Source organism: Meleagris gallopavo, chromosome 30 (assembly GCF_905368555.1).
Source record: "Meleagris gallopavo chromosome 30, MGAL_WU_HG_1.1, whole genome shotgun sequence".
NCBI classification, from domain to species: domain Eukaryota; kingdom Metazoa; phylum Chordata; class Aves; order Galliformes; family Phasianidae; genus Meleagris; species Meleagris gallopavo.
The window spans coordinates 4,911,234-4,931,390 of record NC_139433.1 but is presented as its reverse complement, the minus strand read 5'-3'; the positions used below and the strand labels follow the sequence as shown (position 1 = coordinate 4,931,390).

Below are 20,157 nucleotides of genomic sequence, written 5' to 3'. Positions count from 1 at the left end.
TAATAAATACAAAGGGATTGCCACACAGCTTGAGTTTCAACTTTCTCTTACTTGTTTGCCAGGGACCACGTACTGGAACACACGAGACAACAATTGATGATTTAGCAATTCACTGCAAATAAGCACCTAATTACCAGGTCTAAAAAGGGAAGGAATAAAAAGCAACTAGGGAGGTTATTGGTCATCTTAGCTTTGATTTCTTATATGGAGTCTTGCACGAAACATGCTGGTAACTCTCATCTTACATACATGTCACTGTTACTCAAGGATAAGTCTGGTGCCTGTTCATTGAAAGCTCAGCTTTATTTTTAAGATCTACTCACTCTGAAAGTGAAAAACAACAACAAAAACACAACAAAAAATTGTACAGCAAAAGGGACAAATTGCTCCTCAACAAAGGCTCCTATCAGCAGCCTGTAAATAATGTGCCAACGGCCAGAAACTGCTTTTCAAAGAGGCTCTGCAGCCTCAATGTGTACTTTGAGAGCAATTGAGGGACATGAGCAACATGATAATTATCTCATGGGTGACATTTTCATTGGCTCTTTGGGAAAAGGAGAGATGGGTTTGAGATGGCTGTGATCAATATTCATCCCAACATCACATAAGTGGCATGGTAACATGTGGGAAATAGTCCTAGAAAGCAAAATGAACAAGGAAAGAAGGTAGGGAGGGGAGAGATGGTGAAGACAGGGATTTTAAATCCTCGAAGCTGAAAGAGCAAGCTACAGTAGAAAGCAGAAGGACATAACTTGAGATAATCAGAGCAAACTGGGAATTGGAACAGGCATCAGAAAGTCTGGCAGAGCTCCACGAGCCAAGAAATGCAGGAATAAGAGTCAGAAGGACTGCAGGATTCCTGATGGAGAAGAAGGTAATGGATCCCCCCGGGTGAGAAAGAATTCTATACCAGATGGTGTTCACATGTACTTGCACAGGGAAAATTCCCCTGTAAGACCATCGCCATTAATTCCTCTTCCTTTTACCATCACCAACCAACTATCAGTTGGCAGCACTGTCCCAGACAGTCCATCGTGTCACAACTTTATTAGGTCATAGTTGCACTCAAAGCATAAGGAAGGAGGAACAAAACATTACCAGACAGAGAATAAACTGTTGACACGATGTGCAAACAATTTCAAGCAGATCTGACAGACATAAGTGTCTGCTCTGCATTCTCCAGTATAGTCTTTTGAAGGAGATCTCAATGGCAGAAATAATGTTTGTGGGTTTTTTTTTCCCTAGATAAATATTCATAATAATTCTCCATCATAGACAAACTGTGCTGAAGACAGAAATCAACGGGCATATTCAGTATGAAGGAATGTCCCAAGGTACCAGTAGAATGAATTAACAATGTATTTCTCCAACAAGAGGTGATGGGAAGAGCATGGAGCAAAAAGGTAAGGCAGTTAAAAACTTGTATTTTTAGATCCCAGGCTCCCGCAGAAACCTTTGGAGATGCTGAGCTCTGTACTTGTGAAAAATAGGCCTTTTATTTGCACAAAAACAATGTTTTAGAAGTCCAGCTTGAACTTCTGTTACTTAAAACTGTGCATAATATTTTTCTCCGGACCAATTTGCTGTCCTGATAATTAACGTGGCTAATGGCTGCTTTCTTTTCCCTTATCTGCAGGTTTGTTTGTTTGTTTGCTTTGGTTTGTGGTTTGTTTTGTTGTTGTTGTTGGTTTTTGTGTGTGGGTTTTTTTTTTTTTTTTTTTTTTGGTAACACAAGCAGAGAGAAGCAGAGAGATGAAGAAATAATCTCTCGAAGGATGCAGTAACACTACTATCTAACTAAAAAGAATTCAGACATACACATAATCCTCAGGAAAATCAACTCCGCCCTCCCAACAGACTGGTGAGAGCCCTTGAAGTGGTAATTAAAGTCTATTGAGTGGCAACTGCACCTGTTTAGAAAGGCTAGTATGGGTAAGAGGTGCACAAAGGGAGCAGCAGAGACGGAGTGTGAGAGGAGCAGCTGGAAGTGGAGAAGGGAAGTGGAAAGAGGAGAAAACGTATTTGTTGAAGTCAATCCAGTAAGATGTGCATTTCCCATTCTTCCATTTATTAGCTTTCTGCCTGCTCTCCTGCACCCCTTCACACATGCAGCTCTCACACCCACTGATGGAAACTCCAGGGGGCTTTCCCCAGTTAGCCTGAGTGCTCCACCAGCTGCTCATCTAGTGTAAATCAACAGAGTCCCACTGAAGTCCTTGTGGATTTACAATCAGCTCATTTACACCAGCTGAAGATCTGTTCCAGTGACACTCATTAACAGTCACTGGGCTCTACAGACTGGTGGCAGCTGGGACATGCTAGTTCTTGTCTGCTGGGTTGTCTTTTTCTCTAGAACAGAGCATGTCCCTTTGTGTCAGCTTTGTCACCCAAGTGTAAATCCTATAGCATCTGAGATGAATAAATCAGTAATGTTTCTAGATTCAGCAGATGTGTCTGAGAGCAAGAGTCTAGGCAGAAACTGACTGAAATAGAGGAAACCAGGGCAGTGCTTACAGGCAGGCCATTCTGTGCGTATTGGTAAGATTGCTATTTTTGCACATGTAGCTCCCAGATGTTCTGAACTGTTATCAAACTCAGATGGTCCTAGGTACTATCTGTGAAGCCATGCAAAATGAACTTACTCTTAAATACTGCTGGTAATAGTGGATTTTTTCGTGACCTTGCAGACTACCACTGGTCCAAGGACTACTGGTGTAGAACCACTGTTTTGTCCAGTGAATTTACACTTCATACCACACTTGAGGGCCAAAATCTGTGATGTGTAGTGATATAATGTGGAAGTTCTGCCAGTTTATTGAAAGTCAGCACAGAGCAGTGCTGACTCGTGTCACCAAATAACTGCATATTGGCTTGCTAATGGCACAAATCAGCAGGTCAGGTAATAATACAGTGGAGAAAAGATGAGCACAAAAGGTGGCAGAGAGAAATCCTCCAGTGTTTGAGTAGAAGAGTAAGGAAAAGAGGTCATTCTTTAGTACAGAAATCTGGACTGCCCTAGCAATCAAGGAACCAAAGATTAGAGCTGCATAGCGATATAGATGCATGGTCCAAGAGCTTTGCCATCCTGAAACCTGTGGATTGATAACAAATCCTAGTTCCTTTGCCATAATCTCAACTTCATATTTGATACCATTAAACAGGGTTTCATCCTGTTTCCCCTGCAGGGCATTTCAGATGAAGCTACAAAGACATAGCACATCTACTCTGTATAATTAATCAAAGGCTCTGACAGTAGAATTATTTCTCACACTCAACCTATGCACACGCACTATTGAAACCTCCTAATGTAATTCCCTTTATCTAAAGAAGTCTTTCTGTGTTATTATGCATTTGCAAGGGGCTACACTAATAAGAACTATCCCTTTTCACTGCAATTCTATATGTGCCCCAGCAATAAAATGCACTAAACTAGAATTTCTGGGGTGAAAGCAACCTGTTTTTGAGCTGAGAAAAATGATTCAGGCAGAATAATTTGACTGGTGCTTGCAAAATTTTCTCTCTTGCTGGACTTGATGGCAAATAGTTCCTTGTGAATAGAAACTTCATTCTGTTCAGGCTGGCTGGGATGATTGAAATAAGCCACAGAACTTTCTTCCTAATCCCCAATTGCCAGAGCACATACACATCAATGCTGGTGCAAAGTTGTTGCATCTGCTTTCTACAAATATTAGTGATGTCTCTGTAGCGTGTTGTCCTGGTGGGTGGACCAAGAACTGCATCCTTGTGAATGAAGACAGAAAGAAATGTGCACTCAGCAAAAGCCAATTCCTCTGTCTGTTAAGTATGAGATTTATAATTAATTGGAAATATGATCCAACCAACTCACTGAAGCTCAGCTACAGTTAACAGAGACTGACAGATATGCCTGAACAAGAAAGCAGCCTACCAAGCATTGTCTTAGGGTGAGATTAATTTTTGCACCGGTTGCAAAGGAAACCTACGTAACTCAACACTGGATGCCTAACTGCTAGTTGGTTACAGTTATGTGAGAAGAATCATACGCCAAATCCCTCTCCTAAATTCTAGTCTACAAAATCATCAGATAGGTGAATATCATGTGATATACTGCCTTATTTCCATACTTTTGCTCCTGAATACTCATCTCTCTTTTTTTTCTTCCTTACAGCCCTCCTGTTCCTCAGCCTTTTTCTTTTTCTGCCTTCCCTCTCATTGCTGAGTAGCCTTTTGACTTTTCCATCAATAAGTCTAAAGAGCATTTGAACGATTCTGTTCCCCCCTTCTCTACTCCCTCCAGTTGCAAGTCAGGCAAGCACATCGATCAGAAGAGCTCAGGAAATATCTGGTGTTTTGTTGTCAGGATGATAATAACATTGCAGTTGTGAATGGGCTGCTGCAGGTCTGATCATGGACACCTGCAGGGTTTGTTTAATTGCATTTAATGACAAATCCTATACAGAGGAGCATTGCCAGAGAGATTTATTATCCACCAAAGAGGCAAAGCACAACAGCTCAAAATATAATTTGCACTGAGCATTTTTCCCCTGCCTCTCTTTAAACCACTGTAATAAATAACAAATCGGCTAAAGTGGGAAACGCTAGTCTGAGAAAGAGGTGAGGGGCAGAGGACAGAGTCTGAAACCAAAGGAAATAACAGCAATAAGGCCATGCTGTTCTTTCTACCATCCCTGTGGTTGGGTATATAGAAAATACTGTTTGTTTAATTTACGGCCTGGAAGTGCAGCTGGGGATCTCTCTGTGATAAGCCAGCTCTTCTCAGATAGCTGGAGGCTAAGCTCTCGACTCCCTATTCTTTCTAATCAGGCTTTTTTTCACCATGTTTGGTAGCTAAGTTTAGACCTTATCTATATAAACAATTACAAAGAAACTACAGTGGCTTCTCAGCACTATGGCTTTTACCTGCTGCAATTACAAGGAGGCATAAGTTTCCATATTGTTGAAATCTCTGGGACAAACTACAAGTGGCAGGTCCCATTCTGAAAAAATATCACATTGAGAAATATGGCCCTACAGAGACAGCTCCTCTATCAGAAGTCTAGACAAAAGTCTCACACACCTCTGAGTCTGGACCGAATTTATGTGTTCTACTAAATACCGTGCTCCTAAGAGGGAACGCATACCTGTAAAATCAACAGAGGACCTCATTCCCTTGCTCAAGCCAATTACTTCTCTTGCTTATTATGTGATTGTCTAGTGAAAACTTGTGGCAAATCCCTTTGCCAACCTGGTATATCACTGCTAGGCAGAGCGCAGTTCCAGAGCAATTGTAAAGAGTTGTCACTTGAAATGGGGCAGTTGTACTAAATGACCTTTGAAGGTTCCTTCCAACCAAACTATTAAAGCCTAGCCTATTCTACTCTACTCTAATTGCAATCTAAGTTAGCACTTTCCAAACCATTTTCTCTCTCACAAGTTCATAAGTGATCTTCATGATTCTCACTCTCTCTTCTAATTACTCTTGGCAGAATATTGAATTGTCCTGGACAATTTATGTCTAAAAATTGTCTTGCCCCACTGAAGTGTTTTTTTCTGTTTGTTTGTTTTGTTTTGTTGTTGTTGCTGTTTGTTTTTTTTTGGTGGGGGTACGCTCTGTAGCATGGCAGAGAAGATATGCTGCCCTTTAGAGAAAATGCCTTAATTTAGGAAATTCAATCACAGGCCAAAAGAGGCAGGTAGCAGAGTAAAGTTGTATTCAGAATAAGCAAAGGGTGCATGCTCACTAATGTTCTACTTCATATTCAGATTAAATTTTTCACTTTAAATGATGTGCACCAGGAAGTTTGTGGATAATGGCAATCTTGTTCCAAAAAAATATCAGTGTCCCCAGGAGTGTCCCTTCTGCAGTGTTTAGTCTCTGTTTTAATAGAGGTAGAAATTGGCAGTTGGCAGTCATTACACAAACATGGTGTAGGGTAACACCTGGACTTCAGATTTATCTGATTTCCTGGACAATAGCAGTATCGCTAATACCCCCTGTTAAATAAGACCACCTGGACATCTCCCGGTATCAGCTCAACCTATTACAAACATGCTTACTACCTAGGCTAGCACAATGGATTGTTATCTCCTGAGCAGCACAAATCCCCAGATTGAAACAAGCCATCTGGAATCTGATTAAAGTGTCCATAGAAAGCACATATGTTTAAAATGGAGAGAGAGGGAGAGAGTGGAAAGGCTGGCCCTTGCTCAGTGGGGCACAGTTTCTGCCAGAATTCTTCGTTCACTGAAAATTCTTTCTCCTTCTATGAAAGAAGCCTTTCACCAAAGCGCTCTGCAGAGGTGAGACTGCTGGAGGATACTGTTCTTTGTTTTTCCTTTTTACAACTGCTGACAGAAGTATGTTCAAGAGTCTTGGTTTGACAACAGGAAGGATACCATCCCTTGTCTGATTCCACTGGCTGAGAGAAGTATGCCCCAATCAGACAATGGCGGTCAAAAGGAATAAAGCAAGATCCTTTCCTTGGGTGTGAGCCAGCATTGTCCTTTCATGCATTATTCATGAAATATGCAAGGTATTAACAGCAAAAGCTGGGGAGTGAGAGCAAAACTAAACCTGGGGTGAAATGAAGATCGCTCTTCAACAAAATCAGAAAAAAGGTAACAGAAAAAAAGATTTTATTTTTCTTGCTTAAGTCAGTCTCTCAGTAGGATTCCAGGAAACTCAGTGCTATCATTTTCTTATCTTTTTCTTTGCTGCTTGATTCATTTTCTCTAGCATTTCCAAGTATATATTAAATTTACTTATTTTAGTCAGACTAAACTACAACAGAGAGATAGGCAGACTGACAGAGCACTCCAGGAGAAGTTTATCACTGGGTATGGAAGAAAGAGATCCTGCTGAGTTCTGATATCCCTGAAAAAAAAAAAAAAAAAAAAAAACATGACCCAAATTTTTATAAGTATATACAGTCTCCTGGGTGAGAAAATGGAGCAAAAGGTCATAGATAGTCACCAAATTGGATAGAAGATTATAGTGAGATTTCACATGATCTCACAGAGAACACTATGGTTTTTTTTTGTTTGTTTGTTTTTGCACCATCTAATATGTCTGGCAGGCATCTCTGAAATGAGACGCAAGTGTTGAAGGAATGAGAACAAGTGAAGAAGGATAACAGAAGAAGAAACGAAGGAGGATATCCCTGACAAGGAGGTGCTGCTCTCAGTGGTCTGGCTCTGCATGGAAGACTAGTGATTTTGTTGTTCTGATTTATAAAGGTGACAACAAATCATAGCCTGCCATACAGCACAGATCTTCACCCTTGCTGGTAGGAAGAGATTGCTGACTGGACAGGCTTGGACTCTGCGTGAAGCTACAGGAGGACTGTCCATGAAGAACCAGGCTGTGGGGCTCATCCTGCAGCCTTGAGTATTTCTCACCAAGCACAGCAATCACCTGCTTTAACTTCAAAGCAATTTCACATCAAGATCAACTATCATTGTCTTCATACTGTGGATTGAGGAATCTTAAGTGTCTAACTTAATAGAATTCACAATATTTCTGTGGCAGAGTTGGGGTTTGAACCTCAGCTGCTGAAGGTCTGCTGAGCACTCAGAGCTCCTGCTTGTTTTGAAGTTCCAGCTTGTTGCTTCCAACAGGGTTTTAAAAACCAAAACAAGTAAACTTTCATTACCAGCCAGAGGCTCTATTCTCAGAGATGTTTAAGTGTGAAAATGGAATCCCAGAATCCTGCTGAGGCCAGAGGGGAAAGTAAGTACTGAAATGTCTCTAATAATTTGGGTTGGTGGAGCTGTATTTTCTTTGTCTGCTCAGCATTGCACACTTGTCGTTGTTATTATCTGAAGGGAGAGTGAGAGAGGACTGAGCCATGCCCTTTTCAGTGGTCCCAAGACAGAGGGGAAAAATGAAAGGCCGGAGGTTCTGTCTGAAAGCATCAGGAAGCATTTCTCTGCTTTGAGGGTGACCAAGCCCTAGAGCAGGCAGCTCAGAGAAGTTGAAGAGCCCTCCTCCATTCTTGAAGATACTAAAAAGCCATTGCTGATGAAGATAGCCACTGACCTCCAAAACAATCTGTTTTGTAGTTTACAAACATATTTTACAGTCCTTGTATCCAGATTCTTTGTGGGTCCTCATCCTCTGTGTTCAATTGATACTGAACAGCTCCTAGGTTCTGTTTCCTAAATATTTGTTGATCTGCTGCAACATCTTATTCCAGTCTCTTCCTTATTTGTTACCTTGTAAAAGGAAATAGCAATTCTCACCTCTTAGGAAGATGGCTAAGAGTTCTCTATCTGTCTAGAAGACTGCATGTTCCTCATGGCTTTTGTCCTACCAGGGAGCCACATGTTGCAAAGGAGAATGATAGCATGCGATTGAGGAGGGGATAATTTACTAAACCACTCCCAAGGAAACTGATTGTACAATAAAAGCAAGTTGAACCTAATTCTTAGGTGCAAATCTGATGCTTTGCTACCTTGCCATCTGCCTCAAAGCTAGTTTTTTCTCCTTTAAGTTTGGAAGAGAAAGGGTCCAAATCCCAAGATACTATTATAATCATCTCAGATAATCTGTGAAGTAGGAGCAGAGCAATTATTTTCTCAGGAAATTTACTGCTAAAGGAATTTAACAACTGTACAGATTGCTGCCTATTGATGATATATGAAAGAAAAGATCATGTTTCATAAGATGAATGACATACTTTCCCTTTCTTCTACCCTTCTACTGATATATTAAAGTTACAAAAAATCAGAGGGCAGTAGTGCAACCACTAATGCTGAAGTTGCTAGGCTGGTGCCTAATGTAAATGGAACTTTGATGATTTAGTGTTACTCAACATATCTTTCCTCCTTGTTCACTTCATGCAGTCTGATAAAAATCCTTCCTTCCAGGTAGCAATGGCCTCATGCCCTGTATAAGCACAGAAAATAATGTCATCACAAGCCTTAATGATGAAGGTAGTTACAGGACAAAGGCCCCTGCAGCAAGTTGGGTATTGGGTCATTGTTCCAGCTAATGTCATGGTGCCATTTCTCACTATTTTTAGAATTGTTCTCTTTGTACAGCAAATTTCTCATGTAGTTACTTAAAAATACAGCAGATCTTGTCTTCTCTGGACTTAGTAGCAAAAGATTATCTTCCTCTGACTTCTGCAAATTAGACAATCCCCTAAAAGCTGCAGAGATTGATAAAAACTTAAATTTAAAACCTAAATTTAAGCTTAGAAAAAATGAGGATCTCAACCCAAAGTGCTGTTAGCTCTCAGTGTAATGACAGACTAAGTACAAAGACCTTACAGAAAATTTTGCAGGAATCCAAGTCATCCATTCACAGTTCTAGAAGTAATTCAGGGATTCAGTAAGTCAGCACAAACCTAGTTCCTAAGTTGCTTATATGTTAGCACAGATCCAAATTTCTCAACATTTTGAGAAAAGAGATGTTAAACACTGGATGAGGAACATTCCATCCTTTCATGCTAAAACTGTGTTCCATGTCATATAGCCAAGCTCTTTTATTATTATCTACTTTGTATATTATGGTTGCCGCAGATACCTTATCAAGAATTGAAACTGATTTTGGTTGCCCTATAAGCACAGAAAATGCAACCTTTAAACTCAGAGTTTAAGGATTTAGAAAGCAAGACAGATAGAGAACAGTTCTCATTCCCATGTTACAAGCACGGAAATAGGACATAGGAAGATTAAATGACTAGCCCATGGTCAGAAAAAGAGCTTCTAGCAAAGGTAGGGTCTCAGCCTATATTTCCAAAGCCTCTGCCCAACACTTTGCTGATCCATTCACTTACTTTTTTTTTTTTTTTTTTTTTTTTTTTTTTTTTAAGTACTGTGTCATTATTTATGTGAAAAAAATTATGCAACTCTTTCAGCAGCCAGTACTATATAATTCATCTTGTCTGAAAGGGAATATGAAATGGTAGCTTCAAAAAAAAAAAAAAAAAAAAAAAAAAAAAATTAACCCTCCTGCCACACAATTCTGGCAGCCCTGTCAAAATATCTCATGTTTTATCTTCTTTTCCTCTGATGGGTATTTAAGTTCCCTCTATATTCTTAGAACACTGGCTGGAGCTTTATCTGCATTACTCTACAAAGTCAAAATCATGGAGCCTCCAGGGCCATGTGGAGGACATATTCTGTAGATGAGAGATGTGATACCTTCCAGTCCTTTACTTCAGTGCCAGGAAGCCTGTGAAGGTTTCCTGGCAGATGCTGTGACAAGGAGGAGTAGTGACTGTTCCTCATGAGGATGCAGGAACCACCCCATGCAACAGACCTGCTCACCCAGATGCACAACTGGATCACTGTGTTAGATGGGACATTATATGCAGATCTCTTCTATTCTTCAGTGTTGTATCAGTGGGAGCTGCACTTATGATGCCAGTCTGATTCAGGAGACAGTATCCATCTCTGGGTGATATCTCCAGGCATCCTGGGAAGGACCCTGATTTGAGATTGTTTTGGTGGTGACTTCTGTAAAAGAAGTCAAACGAAACAGGAAAACCAATGTGACAAGGGAAATTGATCAGAATGCCTCTGGTTTCTGCCTCTCTCCCAGCCCAATCCTGCCCCAGTGTAGCACATCAGTACAAGACAAGTTGATGTAACACAGCCACCAACATGTACTGTGACCTCTCAGACCAGATAATCCACTCACAGCTGGGTCAAGGGTGTACATGGCTCATCTATTTCATATCCGTGCTTCTGGTCTTTACTGAGCATTTTCTTTATTCATGGGGAAAAAACAAAAAACAAAAAACAAAAAAAAAAAAAAAAAAACCCACCAAAACCACAACACATTTTAATCAGCCGTACTTCTGTGTTGTGATGTTTCTGACAGCTCATCCAGGAACTGGAGGAAGGCTCAGATGTACATTTGGGAGCTAAAAAGCTTCTTATTGTTACAGTGAATTTCATATGCATTGTAAGGAGGGAAAATGAATAGGAAGCTTTAGTTAATAGATACCTCAGATAAAAGTGTGAGTGCATCTGATCACCATAGCAACACAAAGAGATTGCAGGGAGAGGAAGTGTCACACCGCCTGTGTCTGTGCCTTGACCTGCCACAAAAACAGCAGCTTTCACACACACATGCTCGCCAGCAGGGATACAGACCTGTGTACATGTCGCAGCCAAGCACGTACATGTTCTGTTCACATTTTCAGCTGTTCAGTTGCACATAGTGCAATTGAAGGGGAGGGAGTGTTGATCTGCTGGAGGGGAGAAAGGAACTACAGAGGGACCTGGATAGACTGGATCAATGGGCCAAGGTAAATTGTATGAGTTTCAATAGGGCCAACTGTCGGGTCCTGCAGTTTGGCCACAACAACCCCAGGCAACCCTACAGGCTTGGGAATGAGTGGCTGAAAGCTGCCTGGTGGAAAGGCACCTTGGTGTACTGATGGACAGTCAGCTGAATATGAGCCAGCAATGTGCTCATGTGGCCAAGAAGGCCAATGGCATCCTGACTTGTATCAGGAATGGCGTGGTGAGCAGGAGCATCCTGCCGCTGTACTCGGCACTGGTGAGACCTCACCTCGAGTAATGTGTTCAGTTTTGGGCACCTCAATCCAGAAATGACATTCAGGTGCTGGAGCAGGTCCAAAGAAGGGTACAAAGCCTGTGAAGGGGTTGAAGAATATGCCCTGGGGCTATTTAGTCTGGGGAAGAAGAGGCTGAGAGGAGATCTTATTGCTCTCTTCCAACACCTGAAAGGTAATTACAGCAAGAGCAAGGCTGGTTTCTTCTCACTAGCGACAGGTGACAAGACAAGGGGAAATGGCCTCAAATTGCACCAGGGAAGGTTTAGGTTGGATATCAGGAAAAACTTCTTTACAGAAAGGGTTGTTAAGCACTGGAATAGGCTTTCCAGGGAGGTGGTTGAGTCACCATCCCTGAACATGTTTAAAAACGTGGTGCTCAGGGACATGGTTTAGCAGAGGGTTGTTAGAGTTAGGGGAGTATGGTTAGGTTGCAGTTGGACTTGATGATCTTTAAGGTCTTTTCCAACTTGAGCAATTCTATGGTTCTACGATTCTATAGTCAGCTAGTGCATGCACACACACAAAGCCCCATTAAAATGGACCACCTGTGTCCAAACTCACTGCTGACAACTATTTACATAGGCAAACACAATTTTTAGCGTGTGAACACAGGTGTGGATTTGCAGAGGGAACATTAGGATAGTCACACAGCAGTACACACAGTGCACACAGCCACTTCTCCTGTCCTCACACAGCACTTGCACAGCATGCACATCCAAGGTGCTCAGAAAATTTGGCTTGTTTTCTTTTCAGCGTGAAGCTGCTCTGTCCCCAAGCACACTGCTCATGCAAAGGACACACACGCATGCAGCCCAACTTTGTGTGGGAATTCTGTCATAGACACTTTGGCTTTGGCTGTCAGGAGTGCTGAGCACCTGCTGCTCCAGAGACTTTAACAGCTGCTTAAGTGAAAATTAGGCCCACGCTGTCTGTTCTGCAAAAGCAGTTTCTAAGCAACAAAAATGATATTCTGTGTGCAGGCAACATGCGTTAGCAGGATAATACTAGGTAATTCCAGACAAGACCTAAGCGGGTGGAAGAATGGATGGACTGAACAATAACAATGATAGACCAAGTAATGGTAATAGAAATAATGAGGCTGATCTTATTTACCAGGAAAGGAGAGGAATGCTATAAATAAAACACAACAGTGACAATTCCCTATATAAAGATTTGAGCAACTTAAATTTGGCTTGCGCCCTAAAAATAGCCTCCGGTAACCCAAGCTTTACTAACTTCAACCAGGGTGTCTATGGCCTTAAATATTTGTGCTTCGCTTCGCGTCACCATTCGGGCACAGATAAAGCTGACGTTGTGTCCTGCGCTCTGTGAGCGCTGCTCTGACAGCGCCGTGCCGCGGGCAGATCCTGTCCATCCACAGCACTGCCAACCCCAAGCAGTTCACAACGCAGAGCCTGACGCCGTGCAGCTCTGGCCTTTTGGAGTTCAATCACTTCAAGTAACTAAGCAGAAATTAAACCTCCAATGAAATTTGTACATGTAAGGTTACAGAAGGGTTTTGGAAGCCAAGAGCCTATCGGCTCTACACAGAAGCTGAGGCCTCAGGCCGCGCTGGGGGCTCTCACTGCATCTCGGCACAGAGCGACCTTTTTTTTTTTTTTCCCCCCGCCTTTTGACCAACTCAGAGCCGGGCCCACCTCCCGCCAGCCGCTCTCCTCTCCCTGGGAGAGCTGCGGCCCTCACCGCAAGACCCCGCCTACTCCGCGCTGTGGAACGGAGACCACGGCGCTCACTGCAGCCGCCCCGTAGCCCCCGCCCCACACGCACCACCCCCAGCGCCGCTTCCCACCCTCCTCCTCCCCCAGAAGCCCCTGCGCTGCCGGAGCGCGGGGTGCGCTGGGTAACGCGGCCTCGGCACTCCCGGAATCCGCGGGGAGGGGTTGCGTTCTGTGCCTCGCTCGGACTGCATTTCACACGGTGTCCTGCACGTAGTCTCGGCGCAGGTTGTGGTGGCCCCTTTCCCCCTGCATGCCGGGAGACGGAGTCCCTACGAAGCAGCCCTCGCGTTGCCTTCCGGGCGCGAGACTACATTTCCCATCATCTCCCTCCAGCTCCGTCCCCGGAGCCGTCCGGGCGCCATTTTGTTTTGCGTTCCAACCTAAGATGGCGGCCGGGCGAAGAGAGTGAAGGTTGCCGCCGCCGGGTAAGGGCCGTCTCGCCGAATGCCTCCGCTCCCGTAGGGCTCCTCTCCGCCGGGGGCCGCCCTCGCCCGTCCCCCGTCCCGGGGCCGATTTGGGTCCGCGGAGGCGGAACCGGTCCATGGCCAGGAGGTGGCCGACGCGTTCGTCGCGGCCCCCGTCGCCATGGACCTGCGTACGGCCGTGTACAACGCGGCCCGCGATGGGAAGCTAAAGCTGCTACAGAAGCTGCTGGGCAGCCGCAGCCGAGAGGAGCTGGAAGCGCTGACAGCAGGGCCCGGTGGAGGTGACGGCCCCGGGGGTGGGAGCACTCCGCTGCTGATCGCTGCCCGCCACGGACACCTGGAGGTGGTGGAGTACCTCCTGGATCACTGTGGGGCCCGCGTGGAAGAGGGTGGATCTGTCAACTTCGATGGAGAAACCATTGAGGGGGCCCCGCCGTTGTGGGCCGCGTCCGCCGCTGGGCACCTGGGGGTGGTGCGCAGCCTCTTGGATCACGGTGCCTCAGTGAACCAGACCACGCTGACCAACTCCACACCACTGAGGGCTGCCTGCTTCGACGGGCACCTGGAGATTGTGCGCTACTTGGTTGGAGAGCGGGGGGCTGACTTGGAGGTAGCGAACCGGCATGGACACACTTGTTTGATGATTTCTTGCTACAAAGGGCACCGGGAGATTGCACGTTACTTGCTGGAAAAAGGGGCTGATGTCAACCGCCGGAGCGTGAAGGGGAACACGGCCCTGCATGACTGTGCAGAGTCAGGCAGCCTGGAGATCCTGCAGTTACTGCTCCGCTCCAAAGCCCGCATGGAGAAGGATGGCTATGGCATGACTCCTCTTCTGGCTGCCAGTGTCACCGGGCATACCAATATTGTAGAATATCTCATCCAAGGAGGGCTGCAGCAGGAGGAAGAGGATGTTGCAGGGAACCAAAATGAGACCTGTGCTTTGGGTGGGAGCCATCAGAGGTGCTGCAGTTCTGGTCGGAAAACTTCTGAGGGCTGTGACAAAGAGCAGCATGAGAGATGTTGTGCGTCAGCTTCCAGTCGGGATGACCAGCAGGTTCCTAATGTGTTCTGCACTCGAGAGGCTGCTGTGGAAGCACTGGAGTTGCTAGGTGCTACATTTGTGGATAAGAAACGTGACCTTTTGGGAGCCCACAAGTATTGGCGAAGGGCAATGGAGCTTCGATACGAGGGTGGGCAGTACCTGCCTAAACCTGAACCACGGCAGCTTGTGCTGGCATACGACTACTCACGAGAAGTAAGTTCGCTGGAGGAGCTAGAAGCCTTGATTACTGATCCAGATGAGATGCGCATGCAGGCACTACTCATTAGAGAGCGCATCTTGGGTCCTTCGCACCCAGACACTTCCTATTACATCCGCTATCGAGGGGCTGTCTATGCTGACTCGGGCAATTTTGAACGCTGTATTAACTTGTGGAAGTATGCTCTTGACATGCAGCAAGGCAATCTGGAGCCTCTCAGCCCTATGACTGCCAGTAGTTTCCTTTCCTTTGCTGAGCTTTTCTCTTATGTGCTTCAGGACCGCTCCAAAGGCACTTTAGCTACCCAGCTAGGTTTCTCTGATCTCATGGGAGTACTGAGCAAAGGTGTCCGGGAGGTAGAGAGAGCACTTATGCATGGCAAGGATCCTGTAGTTGACTCGGCACAGTTCACCAAGACACTGGCCATTATTCTCCACCTGGTCTTCCTGCTGGAAAAGGTAGAGTGCACCCCAGAGCAGGAGCACCAGAAGCGCCAAACTATCTACCGCCTGCTGAAGTGCAGCCCTCGAGCCAAGAATGGCTTCACCCCTTTGCATATGGCTGTGGACAAAGATACCACGACAGTGGGACGCTACCCAGTGGGCAAGTTCCCATCACTCCATGTTGTTAACTTGCTTTTGGAGTGTGGGGCTGACCCAGACAGCCGTGACTATGACAACAATACCCCGCTGCATGTTGCTGCTCGCAATAACTGCCCACTGATCATGAGTGCACTGATGGAGGCTGGAGCCCATATGGATGCCACCAATGCCTTCAAGCAGACTGCTTACGAGCTGCTGGATGAGAAGCTGCTCTCCAAGAGCATGATGCAGCCCTTCAATTACATCACCCTCCAGTGCCTTGCTGCTCGTGTCCTGGACAAGCACAAGATTCCCTACAAGGGCTTCATCCCTGAGGAGCTGGAAGCCTTCATTGAACTACACTAGAGTGCGAGAGCTGAACTCCCAAGCCTTTCCTGGCACTTACTTCGCCCCCAGGAAGTAGCACAGCCCAAAACTTAAGGCCATCTTTGTCTAGGTGTCAAAGGCCGTTGTTGTGTTGATGGGCTGCAAGCTTTGTCCTTACTTGTCACCATCAAGCTGGCGTGTGCAGGGGTAGGGGAGGAGAAGGGTCAAGATCTCATGGCTATCCTTCATTGCCACCTTCAGGTACTAGATATCTCTCTCCATAGAGCACTGTATCCAGAGAAGGCTGCAGCCCCTGCCCTTTTCCATACAAACCATCTTATCATGAGGAGGAAAGAAAATGAAGATCCCTGGGACCTGCTGCCTTTCCCATTAGTGCAGAATTAACACAGCATTAAGCTTTGGAGCAGCTACATGTCACATATGCGGTCTATCCCTTTTCATCCCAAATATTGAACAGTTAGGAATGCAAGAGGGGAATAAAGTATTTTCCAACTAGTTCTTTCCCTGCCCCCTCCTCAGACTAGATACAGTACTGGTCTGATGGCAAAGTGGCTTATTCTCTGTTGAGGTAGTTGCTTTGCATGACAGTCGGGCTGGGTATGCTGATTATTTTTTTTGTTTTCATTTTTCCTTGGTTGGCCATGTAGGAATTGATGTTGAAGATTTCAATGATTGTGCATAAATATGGGTTATTTTTTCTCTTTTAGAGCCAGGCCCTATCTATGCTGCAAGACTACTTCAATCCAAGTAAGATATAGTAAGGTCAGTTCTGGTTACAGTTTCATCGGTAGATATTGATAGGAATGGGGAAGAAAACCTGTGACCTCAGAAACAAAATGCTAATGTGGAATTCAAGCTTTTGCCTTGACCATTCTGCACACATTAATTCTCTTTCCCAAATGGGGTCCTTCAGCTCCAGAGCTCAGCAGGTGATCACACTGAGCTGTACAGAATGAATATAGCCAAGTTTCAGAGCTCAGCCTATGCACTTTTAACCATCTCTGAGGATGTATTCTGGCAAACCCTTTTACGAATGGGAAGTACTTAAAGTGTGAGTGTGGGTAGTGCTTAGGATTTTTGAATTGAGACAGTGAGTGTGGCATGTTTGTATGAAAGAAGAAAGAAGAAAGAGATGTAAGTTAAAAGCGCCTTCTGAGATTACTGATGTCAACCCAGGGGGCTCTGTTAGTATCCCATTTTGAAGACCTACATGAAGTGGATTGTTAATATCTGTTTTTGGCTTCTGATTCCATATATTTACTGAGGGTGGCGGTGCTACATCAGGAATAGAATTTGAAATCTCATTTGGCTACTGTTAGGCAAGCTCATTTCTCTAATTAGAATCTGCATGCAACCTTTTTTTTCTCTTTGAATTTGTAGTCTTGGGGTAGGTATTTGCCTCCATGAGCAGAACCCGTGTTGGTGTAAACATGGTGCTGTTCAAGCAGTTTATCTTCTCGCAGGAGGAGGGACTTTGGCGCCCTCTGGCTCCTTTTTTGGTCAGGGCAGAATGAAAAGCGCAGTTGAGGGTGAAGCAGCTGCCTCAGCTTTGAGAAATGTCAAGATTGGGAGTACAGAACCCTGGTAAATAGCCATGCACTATATGCTTCTGAAGCTTCTCTATGTGTATTTATAAGGCAGCATATTCATAAGCCTCAATAATCCAATACTCTCTGCCCCTTAAAGATACTAGAGATCTGCCATTACATTTTTGCAGTGTTAACTATAACTTCTATTTATAAAGTAAGGAGTTCTAACTTTTACTGAGATGTTCAGATGTAGTTTTGCTGCATTTTTTTCCCCCTCATTTTGGCTGACACTTGATCTAAAATGCAGGAATGGAATTTGTTAATTTGTGAGCTGCTGAGTGCTCTTAACTTTAAATAATAAAACAAAAAAATGGCTGCTAGAATGTAAGTGCCTTGGACTTCTTGCTGATAAGCCTCTATTTTCAACTCCTTGTTTCATAGCAATGATATGCTTGTGGATATGGTAATTCTGTTTCATTTCATCTGAATTTACTTGTGGGAAGAGTTAATCTACACTGCAGATGCAAACATTTCCCCTGGAAAAGGATAACACTGATACTTGAATGACATATCTTTATATACTTTGCTTTGTCTTTTGATGTAAATGAAGTAGGAAGGGATGATAATCTTTTGACTCAGATATTACCTGCCTTATACAGAGTCAGGACAGACAGGAAGAAGGGTGCAGTGTGGCTGTCATCAATTTGTTTTTAAGCCCCAGAGCTATCAGTGGGAGATGAAAAGCAAAACAAAAGAATTGAAGTTACTGGAGCTAGTTTCACAACAAGGATTCGGATTTCAAAAATAGCCTTCCCTGGGCAGGAAAGGAAAACATGGATAAAACATTTGAAAGTTTTTTCCTTCACTGATTGTTCCTCAAAAATAATTTGCAACATCTTGGTCATTGTTGAGCATTTCTCAGCTTCACAGGGAAACTGGGGAAAAATCAGAGGGTCACAAGCACATGCATGTTCTCTTGGTGAAAACAAAGAGTGACAGGCTTCCTTTCCATGATGAGCAAGAGCAAAGACAGCCCTGAAAATGTGGAGTGAGTGAACCTGGTGCTGCAGTTGAAATAGGGCTTTGCCTGTTGTGTGGCAGTCACTCCTTTTGAGTCACTTGGAAATCAGTGCACAATAAGCTTAAAAAAAACACCCTGCAGAGTGTTTTACTGCCTGCTGCTGTGTCTTTCTCTGTTTCTCCACTCCAAGCAAACTTGTTGTGACTGTTAAGGTTGTTTACAAACTAGAGCAGCTTTCAGCTGACCAGGTTTGCATAGTGTTTATTTATAGAAAGCATAATAAGTGGAGCAAGAATGATGTATATGCTTTCTCCAGACGGGAGGTGCTGCCCTGGTGGCTGCACAACTGCAATGTGACAGTGTTGCTGTAATACAGTGCCTATTCTAACAAAGGTGATGTGGAGAAGAGAAAATAGCATCATCTTTAGAAAGAATGCATGCAACCACCAGGAGAATTCCAGCAGGCTCTGTAAAGCATAAATGAGTTAATCCTTTATTATTGAGTCAGTGTGAGAAATAGAAGCCAAACTGTTTCAGAGCTGGAAGCCAGCAACTGATGGCAGCTCTTAAGCAGGACAGAAAGGGCTTTGGTTTGTGCAAGTCCCTTTGTCTTGCACTAGGTCTTAGCCAAGGAGGCCCAGGAGGAGCTAAGCCTCCCTTCAGGTCAAGGAAGGGAGACAGAGACATTCTATGAACAGACTCATGACTCTTCTGTCACCCTCTAGGCATACTGCTTGGATAGTACGTAATCGCCTGTAGTAGTCCTGCTTGTTGGCTTCCAGACAACGCTGGCTTCTCTTGATTTGAAACATACCAGGGCAAGTATTCGGAGTGACATGAGCACACAAATATCAGCAGAAATACCAGGAATGGGAGTCACCTGCTGTGTATCAATTGCACTGGCCCTGAAGGCTGTCTTTAATGAGCACTTGGTAGTTCTCTGGCTCTTCCAAGGGTGAGGAGTAGGTTGAGCTCTCCTACAGCTTGCACAGACCCTGAAGCAGTGCCAGTAGGCTCTGGAGTCTGCTGCTGTTACTTTGGGCCTTTTTGGCAGAGGAGTTTCTAGATGCCTGGTGGCCTTGGTCTGACCTCTGCTGACAGAACAAGCAAATGGCCATGGCAACATCCATCAGGCTGAGCAAGCAGGTTGGCGTTGTGCTTCAGATGCCATCCTTGCGCTAAAAGCCTAGTAGAGGTCTGTCTCATAGAGCCATTGCCCAGATCCTGCAGAATATCTCCCATGTCACTGGCCTTCCTCCACTCTCTGCTCAGCACTTCTGGTTTTGAGTCAAACTTTTCCCTCAAAGGTGGTAACATAAAAAGAAAGAATAATCTCAGTAGAGCATATTTCTATGTGTAACAGCCAGTCTGGCAGGGCCTAATCCCATCTCTGAACTTTTAAAAACAGTTAAAGGAGAACCCACAGCTTCTGCTTTCTCAGACTTTCTCCAAATTTTGCCCCTTTGCATTCTACCTTTGGTAGTTTTTTGTTGTTGTTGTTTTGTTTTGTTTTTTCCCCAAAGTACAGCTTTACTGTAACGTTCTTGTTCAGCCTCATACCTGGTGTATAATCTTGGTCCTTTGAGTTTAACAGAGTTTTCTTAAGAACAAAAATATTTTTCTTAAACCATGCCTCTAGGGGCATGTGGGAATTCTGTCTCACAAACACAAAGCTCGTCTCTTTGCAGTTGCAGGAGAGAACTGAGAATAGTGATCTCCTGATGCCTCAGGCTATAGGC

The 20,157-nt window shown here is 44.4% G+C and overlaps 1 protein-coding gene across 1 annotated transcript; it reads left to right on the top strand.

Annotated features, from left to right (window-relative positions):
- Nucleotides 1-13,383: 13,383 nt before the first annotated feature.
- On the top strand, nt 13,384-17,780 carry FEM1A (fem-1 homolog A). The gene has a single exon (XM_003213312.5). It carries the CDS (start codon nt 13,838-13,840, stop codon nt 15,884-15,886), a length of 2,049 nt encoding a protein of 682 aa, XP_003213360.1. The 5' UTR covers nt 13,384-13,837; the 3' UTR covers nt 15,887-17,780.
- The last annotated feature ends 2,377 nt before the right edge of the window (nt 17,781-20,157 follow it).